Raw genomic sequence first — 15,445 nt, 5'->3', positions numbered from 1 at the left:
TACGAAGTTTAAAGTTAAGCCAACTGAATGTATCACTATGGTATTCTCTCCTACCTGCTTACTTGTTTATTTTTAAAACCTCCATGATACAGGATCTAAAACCAAACAACTTGTTGCTAGATGAAAATGGAGTTCTAAAATTGGCAGATTTTGGCCTGGCCAAATCATTTGGGAGCCCCAATAGAGCTTATACACATCAGGTTGTAACCAGGTAAGAATCATTTTAAAAACTGAAAGTTTATATTGTGCAGGTTTAGTTGGTTTTTAAATTTTTTTTAAGATTTTATTTGTTAGAGAGAGAGAGAGAGACAGAGCATGAGCAGGGGGGAGGAGGCAGAGGGAGAGGGAGATGCAGACTCCCTGCTGAGCAGGGAGCTCAATGTGGGGCTCGATCCCAAGACCTTGAGATCATGACCTGAGCTGAAGGCAGCCATTTAACTGATTGAGCCACCCAGGTATCCCTGTTTGTTTTTTTTAAAGTAAGCTCTATGTAGCCTAATGGGGGGCTTTAACTTAGGACCCTGAGATCAAGAGTCACATGCTGTACCAACTGAGCCAGCCAGACACCCCCTGAAAGGATTTAAAAGGAAGAAAATAGGAATTGGAGACAGTAAGAACAGACAGATTTCAAGATAACCGAGAATGTGCAGGTAGCTGTAAGAGGAAGTTGGGCCTGAAGAAGTTTTTCTTTTTTGTTACTTTGTTTTTTAGCTTATTTTTTAAGGCTGAAGAAATTATGGTATGTTTGAATGTTAGTGGGAAAAATCTAGTGAAGAAGAAAACATTGATGTAGGAGAAAGAAAATTTCAGTATCTTTGAAAATAGGCAAGAGAGCATGGTACTTGGTGCCCCAAGTTGACATATTGGCATTAAAACAGTCCAGAACAGTTCATCTGTAGTTACAGATTGGAAAGGCAGATTGTGTGAATACAAATAACTATAGGTGAGTCCATGGAAATTTTTTTTCTTTTTCCTTTCTTTCTTTCTTTCTTTTTTTTTCTTTCATTACTTGAATTTTTTTCAGTGAAGTTGGAAGTAAGGTCATTGGCTTAGAGGAAGGATGGTGTTGAGAGTTTTAGGAGAGAGAAGATGTTAGTCGTCTAACACTGGGAGAGTAAATAGACCAAGCACGTGTATAATTTCCAGTATGGAACTGCTTGTTTTTTTAAGATTATTTATTTATTTAATCGTGAGAGAGAGAAGCAGAGGGGAAAGCAGGCTCCCCACTCAGCAGGGAGCCCGAAGCTGAACTCAATCCTAGGACCCTGGGATCATTACCCAAGCCAAAGGCAGATGCTTAACTGACTGAGCCACCCAGGCGTCCTGGAACTGCTTGGTTTTATAGCCAGTTTTTCTTGAGTTAATATATCTGTAAAAGTTAATTTCATCAGTGGGATGATGTTTGCTAAGGAGTTTTCTCCAAGAAATACTTCAGTAATTCCATTTTAAAATTTCATTATTTCTTTTTGTTCTTCAGGTGGTATCGGGCCCCCGAGTTACTCTTTGGAGCTAGAATGTATGGCGTAGGTGTGGACATGTGGGCTGTTGGCTGTATATTAGCAGAGCTGCTTCTAAGGGTAAGTCTAGGATTGATGTATACGCTGCAATATTGTAATAGCTGTTTGTTTGTATAACTTGTATAAGAATTATCTTCCCATAGATAATTCTCAGAGAGGAGCACCATTCTTCCAAAAAAAGCCAACAAACAGACCATTTAAAAAAAAAAAAGCCACCTCATACAGTGCAACCTTTTTGTTAATGTTGATGTGAGATGAGAAGACTTCTCATTGAGGACAATAAAGATTTTATTACAGATCATTTCTATAATCTGAAATATAACTATAATAAAACTCATCAAGCTGTAATATTGTAACATCTCTGCTGCAACTAAAAGTGTTAGGATGCACTTTTGTAGTCCTGGGACTTTTTTTCTTTGGGGCTATTAAAAATTACACTTTAGGAGATGTGTAAAATGGGCCACTACAGCTGCACTCTCAGCAGAGTGTGTGTAAGATTGTTTTAGTTCTGTTCAAACTAAGCAGATGTGGTGGTCCTGTAGCATTTCTCTGGACTCAAACTATTTTAAAATAAAACATCGTCTTGCTACCCTCACTGGAGAGAAAGATGGTGCCTTAGAAACTTTTCTTGAGCTATAAAGTTTAGTTTAGCCTTTCTTTTTTTTTTTTTTTTTAAGATTTTTTATTTATTTATTCGACAGAGATAGAGACAGCCTGCGAGAGAGGGAACACAGGGGGAGTGGGAGAGGAAGAAGCAGTCTCATGGCTGAGGAGCCTGATGTGAGGCTCGATCCCAGAACACTGGGATCACGCCCTGAGCCGAAGGCAGACGCTTAACCGCTGTGCCACCCAGGCACCCCTAGTTTAGCCTTTCTGAATGATGAAGGCAAAGGAATATTGGGGAATCCTTCTGAAGCTGAGAGTTTTTTCCTCCCTACTTTCTGGTTTCCAACCCCTACTCTTTTCCTCATGTGATATGTATTTGAAGAAATGTGAACCCTAGACACAAAAATACAGCTTTTTAGTTCTTGAACCCAGAAACTAGCTTCTGTATGCCACAAAGAAAAATTACCTTCTCAAACACCTTTTTCAGTTTGGTGTGAGTTCTATGCATCATTTGGAGAAGCTCGCTCCTCTGGGTGCTTGCAAAAGAGACATTCACACATTTTAGATTTGAAGATGAATAGTAATCTGTGTGCTAGTGATGGGTCCTGTGGATCGGCTGGCATGACAGTTCCGCTACTCACAAAAACAGAGTTCGCATTTGAGAATCTGTCAGCTCCCCAAAACACAGTTCATTCATTACCAAGGTAAAACCATAGCCCCTAATGTTAAGATTTATCATTCCATAGATAAAGTAAGTGGAGAGAGACAGAAATTAAGAATGAGCAGGTTAGAGGGGCACCTTAGTGTCTCAGTCAGTTAAGTGTCTTGATTTTGGCTCAGGTCATTATCTCAAGGTTGTGTGGAGCTGCTTGGGATTCTCTCTCTCCCTCTACCCCTCCCCACCCTTACCCCACTGGTCGGTTGGTCTTTCTTTCTATGTTTTATTTATTTGAGAGAGAGAGAGTACTCAAAGAGTACGAGCAGGGGTGAGGGGCAGAGGGAGAGGGAGATGAAGACTCCCTGCTGAGCAGGAAGCCTGATGTGGGACTTGATCCCAGGACTCTAGGATCATGACCTGAGTTGAAGGCAGATGCTTAACCGACTGACCCATCCAGGCACCCAAGTAATAATTAAAGATTTTTGAAATGGCAGGGCAAAAACTCCCCCCCCACGCTTATAAATTATCTCAAAAAAGATGTATAAATGCCATCTTTGAAACTAGGAGTTGTCCATAATACTATGCCAGAAAATATAAAACCAGAAATGAAGGCAGCTTAAATTTTACAGAAAAAGATGCCAACTAGAGGCAGTTTTGGGTTGGCAGACAGAATCCTAAAGTTGCTTAGTTATTGAGAAGCACCTGTGGTCATTGATGACAATGTTGAGGTATAGGACTAAAAACTGGGGTTGATTAAAAAAAAATTATATATGTGCGATTAATACCAGGGTCCCTCTACACAGCCAGCACTTCCCTTTGTCCGACTATACTTCCACCTAATTTATACCTCCACTAGAGACAGGTTCTGTAAAGAAATTGAAACATAAATTTCCAGACAGCCATCCTTAGACACAGGGGAGGATGTGGGTGAGTTGCTAGGGTAAAAACATGTAAGTTACATCAAAGTCCGTATACTGAAAGTAAAACCTTCAATTTAGTTCCCTGCTCACTTCCCAGAACCCTGGTAGCTTTTGTAATAAGCTGTAGTAACTCTTTAACCCAGGCAAAAGATTAGAGGACCCTTTACTGGAAGAACTGAATGACCCCAGAGAAGGGACCCACAGATAACTGGCATTAAACTCCCCACCCAATCTTTCTAGAGAAAGCCGATGAGTTCTAATCATTGTTTTTAGTACCTTACCCTTGAATATGAATGGTTAGTCAGTGATTACCATATAGTTATCACAGATTTCCAGATATTTAATGAAGGCTTGCAGCATGTGGGAATTATCAGGTAATTGGTAGGATCATTAGGTATTGGACCCCTGGGTGGCTCAGTTGGTTAAGCGTCTGCCTTCGACTCAGGTCGTGATCCCAGGGTCCTGGGATCAATTTCTTCATGGGTTCCTTGTCATTTGGGAGCTTGCTTTTCCCTCTGCCTGCTGCTCCCCCTGCTTGTGCCCTCTCTCTCTCTCTTCCTCTCTCTGAAATAAATAAATCTTAAAAAAAAAAAAAGATATTTGATGAAAGCATTCATAGGAAAGACTGACTAAAAAAGAAACTTGGGTGGGGGGGGCCTGGGTGGGTCAGTTGATTAAGTGTCTGCCTTTGACTCAGGTTGTGATCCCAGGGTCCTGGGATCAAGTCCCGCTTGGGCTCCCTACTCAGCGGGCCATCTGCTTCTTCTTCTCCCTCTGCCCCTCTCCCTGCTTATGCTCTCTCTCTCACTTGCTCACTCTCAAATAAATAAAATCCTTTAAAAAATAATTAAGAAAAATAAAAAAGAAACGGGAAAAAGACAGGTAGCAGAAGAAGATTAACCCTCCACCTCCACCACACCTTCAGAGAACTAAGAGTGTACTGCATCTGTAAAGCAAGAATGTGATGCTCCATTACTAAAGGAACAGTCAAAGAATAAGGGGTACTTGAAAATTTTCACATAGGGCAACTGAAAGCAAATAGAAACAGTGGAAGGATTGGAAAAGTAAGCTAAAGAATTCTTTCATCAAGTAAGACCAAAAAATAAAACTAGCACATTGATCCAGGATCGATCCTAGAATGTAACAAAAAAGAAAAAAGAAAATGTAGGATAGGAAATTCACAAGAAAATAGCCTAACATTGGTGGATGTGAATTGACTTAAAGTGCCAAAAAGACTGCACAGTGGAATGAAAAAAGACCATGCCAAGGCATATTGTGAAATTTCAGAGTATCAGAGTATAAGAAAAATACTTTATGGGGCCCCTGGGTGGCACAGCGGTTAAGCGTCTGCCTTCGGCTCAGGGCTTGATCCCAGTGTTGTGGGATTGAGCCCCGCATCAGGCTCCTCCGCTATGAGCCTGCTTCTTCCTCTCCCACTCCCCCTGCTTGTGTTCCCTCTCTCACTGGCTGTCTCTATCTCTGTCAAATGAATAAATAAAATCTTAAAAAAAAAAAAAAAGAAAGAAAGAAAAATACTTTATTTTCACAGAGAGGAAAAACAGAGAGCGCTTACATAGGAGCCATAATGAAGGATTAGGGAAAAGAATGGCATCAGACTTCTCAACAGCAGCACTGAAATCTGGAATACAATAGAAAACATTGTGAGGGAAAATAATTTCCAACCTAGAGTTTTGTGCCCATTTGTTTTTTTTTTTTTTAAAGATTTTATTTATGAAGATGAAAACATCTTCTGGCAGATGCCCCTTTAGTTGTACTACCAGCATTCCCCACATCCACCCTAGGGGAGAGCAAGAACTGTCTTGTTCACTTCTTTTTTTTTTTTTTTTTTTTTTTAAAGTATGCTCCTCGCCCAGTGTGGAGCCCAATGGGTACTTGAACTCTCAACCCTGAGATCAAGACCTGAGCTGAGATCAAGAGTTGGACACTCAGCTGACTGAGCCACCCAAGTATTCTTGTCTTGTTCCCTTCTTTAAATGCCTAGGGTTTAATTAATTAATGCAGTACCTATCACATGGTGTTTATTAAAGATCTGTGGAGTGAATTAAGTGGGAAGCATGGTGCTCTTTATTTGGTTAGCACTGATAGGGTCTAGTGCCACATCTAGTATACCTCAGACTATGTTTTGATTTTTGTTCCAGTTCAGTTTTTTTAGTAAATTTATAGTATTGTATGTATAACTATTATGAACCACCTTGAAATATCCGCATCTCACTCTCTTTCAGGTTCCTTTTTTGCCAGGAGATTCAGACCTTGATCAACTAACAAGAATATTTGAAACTTTGGGCACACCAACTGAGGAACAGTGGCCTGTAAGCCTTCATACATGTTCTTTGAAATTTGATTAGGATTCTTTATGTTGCTGTCATGTAGGTATTACTTTAAGAAATGTATTCATTGTCTTAATTTACTAGTAGTATATACTCTGAAAAATTTATATGAAATAGAAAGTTAAAATTGTGGTATACTGTCCAGCCTCATTTGTACATGTTGCCCTTTCTCCATCCCAGTAATTCCCATCCCAGGGTTAATCACTGTCAGTTTGGTGGAAAGTCTTGCTATGAGGATATATAAACAAGCGCATAAACGTAGCGTTGCATTTTCTGTCTTTTCTTTAATAGAAATGGTATCATACCATGTAATTTTTTTGCAGCTAACTTGCTCTTTTTATTTAATATTTATTACTGATCTTTTTAACAGCTGCATGATACTTCATTCGATGGGTATTTCATGTTTATCAGCATCTTGGTGGATTTAGGGTGTACTTATAGAATTTTCACCAACAGTTAAGCTGTCTCAGTACCATGAATATTTTTAACCTGTGACATTGTCTGAAAAAAAGAAATTTTAAATCTTGGGTAAAATTTACACCAATTTAAGTTGCTAAATTTTATGTATTATAGTTCAGTAAGATGAACTCACTTGTTTGTTCTTAAAGATTTTATTTATTTGAGAGACAGAGCACAAGCAGGGGGTAGAGGGCTGGGGGTAGGGACAGAGAGAGAGGGAGAAGCAGATTCCTTGCTGTGCAGAGAGCCCTATGCGGGACTCAATCCCAGGACCCTGAGATCATGACCTGAGCCAAAGGCAGACACTTAACTGAGCCACCCACGCACACCTCACTTGTTTATTCTTAAATTAAAATAGTAAACTTTAGATTTTCCTTCCTAATACAACCCCATCTCCTGAGAATAAATACTGGAAAAGAGAAATTTTAATCAGACTCTACCTTCTGATTGAAACTGTGGTAAAATTATCTGAAGCTGAAATTAAGTGTAAGAAGTTTCTTTTGTGCTATTACTTCAACTTTCTAATTGAAAGTTTGCTATATATGCGAATTGTAAAACATGCCTTCATGGCTGTCATTTATTAAATGCATTCTGTGCCATTGAGAGGCTTTTCATAAATCATATTTTATTCTCCCAGCAATCCTTTGAAGTAAATACTGTTAGTCCCAGTTTATACATGAGACAACTGAGATTTAGTGAGGTTAAGTAACTTACTTAAGGCCACACAGCATCAGAGCTAGGACTGCAGTGTGGATCTGCTGACTCCATAGGCATGTTTATGATATTATTCTGTACTTTTCTCTTGGACATGATTTTCTTTCTTTTTTTTTTTTTTAAGATTTTATTTATTTATGTGACAGAGAGACAGCCAGCGAGAGAGGGAACACAGCAGGGGAGTGGGAGAGGAAGAAGCAGGCTCCCAGCGGAGGAGCCCGATGTGGGGCTCGATCCCAGGACCCTGGGATCACGCCCCGAGCGGAAGGCAGATGCTCAACAACTGCGCTACCCAGGCGCCCCGGACATGATTTTCTGAATAGCAATTGCTTAGTGATGTTTTCATGGATTTTTTAAAATTAAACTTCTTTTGAGATTATTGTAGGTTTATGTGCAGTTTTAAGAAATAATTGAGATATTCCTTGAAACTTTTACCCAGCTTCCTGCAAAGTTAGTACAGTATCACAACCAGCGTGCTGACGTTGACAGGATTAATACAGAGAGGGGCGCCTGTGTGGTTCAGTCGGTTAAGTGTCTGCCTTTGGCTCAGGTCATGACCCCAGGGTCCTGGGACCAAGTCAAGTGTCGGGCCCCCTCCTCTGTAGGGAGTCTGCTTCTCCCTCTGCAGCTCTCCCTGCTTGTGTGCTCACTCGCTCTCTTTCTCTCTGTCAAATAAGTAAATAAAAAATATATATAAAAAAAGGATTAGTACACAGGACATCACCAGAAAGATCTCTTATGTTGCCCTTGCCCTTTTATAGCCACACCTACTTTCCTTCCACTTCCTCTCCTTTCTGAATCCCTGGCAATTACGAATCTGTTCATTTCTGTAACTTTGTCATTTCAAGAATATTATAAATAGAATCACATACTATCTAACCTTGTGGGATTGACTTTTTCACACTCAGCATAATTCTCTGAAGATTCATCCAGGTTGTATATATCACTAATTTGTTCCTTTTTATTGCTGGGTGGTATGAATGTACCAGAGTGTGTTTAGCCATTCACTGATTGAAGGACATCTTCGTTGTTTCCATTTTGGGGCTTTTACAAATAAAGCTCCTATAAACTTTCATGTATAGTTTTTTTTGGGAAAAGAATAAGCCTTTATTTCGGTGGGAAAATGCCCAGAACAGTCCTGAGTCCTTTGGTAGTTGTGTAGTTAATTTAAGACACTGCCGGTCTGTTTTCCAGCTGGCTGTACCATTTTATATTCTTACCACCCATATATGAGTAATCCATTTTCTCTGCATCATCTCTAGCATTTTGTGTTGTCACTTTTTTATTTTTAAGCATTGTGATGGTTGTGTAGTGACAGTTCATTGTTAATTTTAATTTTCACTTCCCTAATAACTGATGGTATTGAATGCCTTTTCTTGTGCTTACTGGCCATCTATATATCTTTAGTTAAAATCTCTTCATGTCTTTTTCCCATTTTTTATAAATGCATTTTATTTTATTGTTTTTTTTTAAGTAATCTCTATACCCAACATGGGGCTCGGACTTATCACCCTGAGATCAAGAGTCACATTGTCTACTGACTGAGCCAGCCAGGTGCCCTTCTCATTTTGTAATTGGATTTTTTGGATTTTAATTTTGATAAAGTCTATTTTATCAGCTTTTCCATAGGTCAGTTTTTCCAGGGTCTTTTTTTTTCTTTTTCTTTTTTTTTTTTTTTTGGCCTATGTCCAATTACTTTAGCACCATTTGTTGAAAAGACTGTCTTTCCATTGAACTGCTTTGCACTATTGTCAGATCATTTGGTCAGATTCAGTGGCCATCCAGGGCACTGGACTTTCCATCTTGAAACCATGGCCCGGTTTGTTCGTAATCTTGTGGAGAAGGCCTGGTACTGTGAACCCTGCTGTGACTCACTTCAAAACCTTGATTGGCCACATTTTGGCACTATGGCAAGGTTGAGCTGGTTCCTCTAACCCCTGCTGAGATTCTTATACCTATTCAGAGCTTGAAAAAAATAGTCAAGACTGCTCAAACTGGTAGTGTCAAATACCTCACAGTTAAGGAAGCTCTGCTGAATGTTTTAGTGGCCACTTAGGTGTGGATGTGGTTTTATGTCCATGAGATCATAGACAAGTGAAGCATCATTGGCTATAATGTTTGGAGACCAATCTCCCTCCCCCCCCCCAGACTTTATTTATTTATTTATTTATTTATTTATTTATTTATTTATTTAAGAGAGAGAGATAAAAAGGGAACGGGGAGGGACAGAGGGAGGAGGAGAAAAGTAGGCTCCCTGCTGAGTGCGGAGCCCAACGAAGTAGGGCTTTGTCTCATGATCCTGAGATCATGACCTGAGTGGAAATCAAGAGTCAGATGCTTAACCTACTGAGCCATCCAGGCGCCCCACCGGTACCACAGTCTTAATTAAAGTAGCTACATATGAAGTCTTGAAATCAGGTAGACTGATTCTTCCACTTTTGTTGCTTTTCAAAGTTGTTTTAGCTGATGTAATTCCTTTGCCTTTCAGTATACATTTTAGAATAATCTGTATAATAATTTTGTCAGAATTTTGGTAAGAATTGCATTACAGAGTTGAATCTTCAAATCCTTGAACAAGACAGGTTTCACCCTTTATTTAGAGCTTTGATTTATTTCACATAGTTGTGTAGAATTTTTTTTTAAGATTTTATTTTTAAGTAATCTCTACACCCAATGTGGGGCTCACACTTAGAACCCTGAGATCAAGAGTTGCACACTCCACTGACTAAACCAGCCACGTGCCCTAGCTGTGTAGCTTTTAGGGTATGTGTCCTACACGTTTTATTAGATTTTCACTTTTTTTTTTTTTTTTTTTTTTAGAGAGAGGGAAGGAGAGAAAGAGCGTGTGTGTGTAGGGGAAGGGGCAGGGGGAGAGAGAGAAAGAGAGAATCGTAAATGGGCTCTACTCCCAGTGAGGAACCTGATGCAGGGCTTGAGCTCATGACCCTGAGATCATGACCTGAGCCAAAATAAATAGTTGGATGCTTAACCAACTGGACTACCCAGGTGCCCCTATTTTTTTTTCTTTTGAGTTATTCTGAATGGCATTTTTAATTTCAGTATCCACATGTTTGTTATAGTATATAGAACCACAGTTGATTTTTGTGTGTTTTTCCTATACCATGTAACCTTGTTCTGCTCAGTAGTTGTAGGAGTTTTAAAATAGATTTCTTGGAATTTTCTATATAGATCATTACATCCTCCATTTGACAATTTTAGTTCTTCATTCTTTCAATCCTTAAGTTTGAATTATAAATATTTTTACAGGACATGTGTAGTCTTCCGGATTTCGTGACATTTAAGAGTTTTCCTGGAATCCCGTTACAACACATCTTCATTGCAGCAGGAGACGACTTGCTAGATCTCATACAAGGCTTATTCTTATTTAACCCATGCACTCGAATTACAGCAACACAGGTATTTTAGCATATCTTTCTTATATTAGGAAATATGAGGATAATCTTAATTCCGGCATAGATAAAATAAAAGTAGAATTTCTTAAGATTTTCTGCCATTCTTTAACTACCGTAAAGATGTGTTTTTGTTTTAAGGAATAACAAATTTTATCTTGTCCCTAAGCTACAAGCTGTTCAGACTTGTATTAAATTACATCATGCACATAGAACAATAGGAGAATTTACTTTTGTTAACATATAAATACATATTTATTAGTTTACCTAGAGAAGAAAAAATAAGGGTTCTGTACGTGTTAAGATAATGATATTTCAATTAGGTTTGTGCTAAGCCTAATGCCAAAAGTGTTTTGGTTTTTTCCCCATGATATACTGCCCCAGTATGCATGCTGATCGTTGTCATAGTCAGTGATGAAGAAAATAATATAGTTCTTCTTTTCTTTTTTAAAGATTTTATTTTTAAGTAATCTCTACACCCAACATGGGGCTTGAACTCAAAACCCCAAGATCAGGGGCGCCTGGGTAGTGCAGTCGTTAGGCGGCTGCCTTTGGCTCAGGGCGTGATCCTGGCGTTCCGGGATCGAGTCCCACATCGGGCGCCTCCGCTGGGAGCCTGCTTCTTCCTCTCCCACTCCCCTGCTGTGTTCCCTCTCTCGCTGGCTGTCTCTCTGTCACATAAATAAATAAAATTAAAAAAAAAAAAAAAACCAAAAAAACCCAAGATCAAGAGCTGCATACTCTTCTGACTGAATGAGCCAGGCACCCCAAAAATAGTATAGTTTTGTTTTGTTTTTTTGTTTTAAGATTTTATTTATTTATTTGACAGAGAGAGGGCACAAGCAGGCAGAACCATAGACAGAGGGAGAGGGAGAAGCAGGCTCCCTGCTGAGCAGAGAGCCCAACGTGCAGCCCGATCCCAGGACCTGAGCTGAAGGCAGACGTTCAACCAGACTGAGCAACCTAGCCGCCCCATGTAGTTCTTAATACAACTTATGCTTACAAGGGATTGAAAGATACTCTAAATAGAACAAACATTGATACTGACCCTTGTTTAAGGGAAATAAGAATCAAACAAAAAAACTAGGAAGACCAAGAATATCTGCTCTTAGAAGGGAGAAATGTTACCAAACAAAAAAATAAAATCCCTGTAGACTGGGGGGGAAAGTTTATTTTCTTTGTTTTAAAAGCAAGCACAAAACAAAGAGTGGCACAAACAGGGAAATGCAGGAATGTATCACAGTACAATGATTTGGCTTCATAAAGTAAGACCCTGATTAAAATGAAATGTCACAAGTCTTCATATCTAACAAACCGTGTTAATGTACAATATACCAAGGATACAAAGTGGATTTTTTTCACTTATTACAGACTACCAAGTCATTGTCTGATGCATTTATTTCTATAGGCCATATCTTTTTAGCAGTACATGATGCTGCATTAATACATACATGCTAGATTACTTTACCATTAGAATTACTTTTCTAATTCAAACAAGTACCTCAGTGTTACCTTTCCACCCATACACATATACTTACTACCTCCATTATAAGAAGCTTGAGATGTCAGATTATCTAGAAAGTTGTTTTCATTTTTTTTTTCATTTTTTCATTTTTTTCATTTTTTTTCATTAATAGTGAAACTCAAAATTTGTAGAAAAATACTAGTTGTGACAACTTATGTGGGTTGTATTTTGATAGAATGCATTTTCTTAAAATGTGTTCTAGCTCATGGATATCTGTCTTAAAGTTGGAATGAGATCATCTTTCTTAGATCTCTGATGGCTCAGAATTAGCTTAATTTACTTATGGAACTGCTTTATTCAGAAGAAATACTGTAAAAATTCAACTCTTTTGAAGTGAGGAATCTCTAAATCATTACTGCAAATAATAGAATGTGGGAGGAAATGCTTGAAAAGTTTATATGGACTTCTTTATATTCCTGAAAGCATTATCCAAAAGGAATATTGTGGCTATTGAACAGTACTGTGATGCAAATAAATTATGAATTTGACAAGTTTGTCATTTTTTGGCGTTTGGAACCAAAGTAAAGGAAATATCATATCATAGAACATTGAGCAGGTAGTATATAGAAATAACCTTGTGCAATTCCTTCCAAGTAAAATTTTTAATAATTTGCAGTGGATTGTTGGATTTTAACACATTGTTTCCAACCATTTGCATCTTTTAAAAAACTCTAAAGAATTTATATTTACATAGTTTGGAATTTGAATACGTACAGATGTCGTGACAAACTTTGAAGTTCTTTTTAAGCATGTTTCTCTCTTTACGGGTTGAACTATAGAGTCCCTAACGTATAGAGAGCCAAATTATACAGTATCTTAATAAGGATATTTCATATTTAGTATAGACTGTTTAACTGTAGAAAAGTTAGAAGGTAGTGTCTTTTTCTTATGGTAGTGGAATTATCAGCCAATATTAAGCTGTTAACATATTTATTTGTAGTAATTTGCTCATCTAAGTTTTTGAAATTAATTTCATTTTGGAAGTGGGGTATTCACATAGTGTGTTTAATATTCCCAACAATTCTGGAGATTAGATTTTCTTAAACACAGTTCAGATACTCACTTAAAACTCTACTTTCCTTGGTATCTTTCCTTTTTCAAGGCTTTGAAAACTAAGTATTTCAGTAATCGGCCAGGGCCAACACCTGGATGTCAGCTGCCAAGACCAAACTGTCCATTGGAAACTTTAAAGGAGCAGTCAAATCCAGCTGTAGCAACAAAACGGAAGAGAACACAGGCCTTGGAACAAGGTAAAACTTTCATTTTCATAAAAAATGAAATGAATTCAGAAAACTCCAAGTACTTAATATATAGCTAGTGACTGAGGGGCAGCTAAGAAATACTTATTGTGAGCTGTTCCGGAACTGTGGTAGAGAATGTGGTATTTTAGCAATCTTTATTTCCATTGAAAATAATTAAATGAAGCTTTTTAAAAGGATATGGGCACTTTTGAGTATACTTCAGAGTTGCGAGAACTTACCAATAAGTACCTTATGTGCTTCATAAATTTTTACTGCTAGACTGTATGCTGAATGTTTAATAAGTTTTATTAGCAAATCAAAGCAAGTGAAATGAATGTAGTTGGAATGCAATGACTGGTTAGAATTGCCATAAGATTAAATGTGAACAACCTCATTTTTTTTTCACCTAGGAGGATTACCCAAGAAGCTAATTTTTTAGTTACAGAGATCACTGGACAGTATTTTACTACTGAAGGAAATAGTCAAAAAGGCAAATAATGGAAAAATAGTAAACGTTAAGTAAATGCTGTAGAAGGAATTTGTAAATATTCCACACATGTAAAATATGTAAAACTGGATTATTTTTATTAAATGTGTTTTAAAACAAACTTAATTCTGATTTTTCTGATGAGAGTGCAAAAGTAAGATTAAGTTCAATTCTCTGAAATGTAGAATTGAAAATGCATTAAGGAAACCTTAATAAAAATAATCATCAGTTACTTGAGTGATCTGGCCCACATAGCATCACAGATTTGTAGTAGCAGGGATAGTATTCAAAAATAGAAGCAGTAGTAGTAATGTAGCACATACCTACTACCTAGAGTTAACAAATGTTAATATACTAAATAGGAAAAGAAAAAGAAAAAATTACAAATGATATTGAGGTCCCTTTAATATGCCATTCCATTCTTTTCCTTTTCACTTTCCTGAAAGGAGAGTGACTCTCAGGAAATGAGTATGTCCTTCCATGATTTTATACTGCTATTTTATAAAAATACATGCAGTAAAACACTGTATTATTTTGGGTCTCAGTATTTTATGAGTGATAGACAGTACATCTCATATTATAATTCTTTATACTCAAAACTTTTAAAATTCTTTCCATGTTAATACATATAAATCTAGTTTATTTAACATCCATTTAATATATAAAAATATATATTATGTATATAACACTACATACTCATGCTTTATGGACTATTTTTCTTGTGCTGCATAAAAATTACCATAAATATAGAAGCTTAAAGTAATACACATTTATTAGCTCACAGTTCTGTAAGCCAGATGTCTGACCTGGCCCAGCTGTGGTTTTTGCACAGGTCAGAATCAAGGTGTCAGTTGAACTGGGCTCTTATCTGAGTTTCTAGGGAAGAATTGGCTTCTAAGCTCACTTATTTCATGTAATTTTAATGCACATGCTTCCTGTCCTTGTTAGCTGTCAGCCAGGGGCCTTTCCCAGCTTCTTAAGACAGTCCACATGCCTTGTCACATGGTATTCTCTACCTATAAGCCAACAGCTGTGCTTAGAATCTGTTTGGTTTCCTTGTCTGCTACCAAGAGAGAAAACTCTGCTTTCTTTAAAAAGACAAAATAGACTATATCAAGATTCAAAACTTGCATGTATCAAGGAATGATAAGCACAGAGTGAAAAGAATGGGAGAAATTATTTGCAACAATAAAAAAATTCTGTTAAACAATGGGCAAAGGACTTGAATAGACATTTCACCAAAGATGATGTAGAAACGGCCAATAAGCACATTTGAAAAGATGTTCAGCGTCACTTATCATTAGGGAAATGCAAGTCAAAACCACAATGGGATATCACTTCATACCTGTTAGGATTTCTGCTATAAAAAACAAAAACAAAAATAAAACAAAACAAAAAACCAGAAAATAACAAGTGTTGGTGAGGATGTGGAGAAATTGGGACCCTTATTATTGGTTGGAATGTAAAATGGTGTCACTGCTATGGAAAACTGTGGACTTTCCTTAAAAATTTCAAAAGAGCATTTCCATATGATCTAGCAGTTTCACTTCTGAGTATATA

At 37.6% G+C, this 15,445-nt stretch overlaps 1 protein-coding gene and 1 pseudogene across 4 annotated transcripts in view; both read left to right on the top strand.

The window, feature by feature from the left end:
* The window catches only part of CDK7 (cyclin dependent kinase 7), a 48,410-nt gene that overhangs the window by 12,499 nt on the left and 20,466 nt on the right, over positions 1-15,445 (top strand). For 2 of the 4 annotated variants that reach the window (XM_008691330.2, XM_040622209.1), the window contains 6 exons: positions 93-211; positions 1,478-1,577; positions 5,945-6,031; positions 10,490-10,639; positions 13,260-13,407; positions 13,809-14,006. In XM_008691330.2, coding sequence (XP_008689552.1) covers positions 93-211; positions 1,478-1,577; positions 5,945-6,031; positions 10,490-10,639; positions 13,260-13,407; positions 13,809-13,837 — 633 coding nt within the window. In that variant the 3' untranslated portion in view covers positions 13,838-14,006. Of the gene's footprint in view, positions 1-92; positions 212-1,477; positions 1,578-5,944; positions 6,032-10,489; positions 10,640-13,259; positions 13,408-13,808; positions 14,007-15,445 lie in introns of those variants that run through there. The other 2 variants (XM_008691331.2, XM_040622208.1) reach the window with 1 other exon arrangement.
* Positions 8,809-9,473, top strand: LOC103663609 (annotated as a pseudogene).

Source organism: Ursus maritimus, unplaced genomic scaffold, assembly GCF_017311325.1.
Source record: "Ursus maritimus isolate PB19 unplaced genomic scaffold, ASM1731132v1 scaffold_5, whole genome shotgun sequence".
Taxonomy (NCBI): Eukaryota; Metazoa; Chordata; class Mammalia; order Carnivora; family Ursidae; genus Ursus; species Ursus maritimus.
The sequence above is the reverse complement of the archived record's forward strand: the minus strand, read 5'-3'. Positions and strand labels throughout refer to the sequence as shown.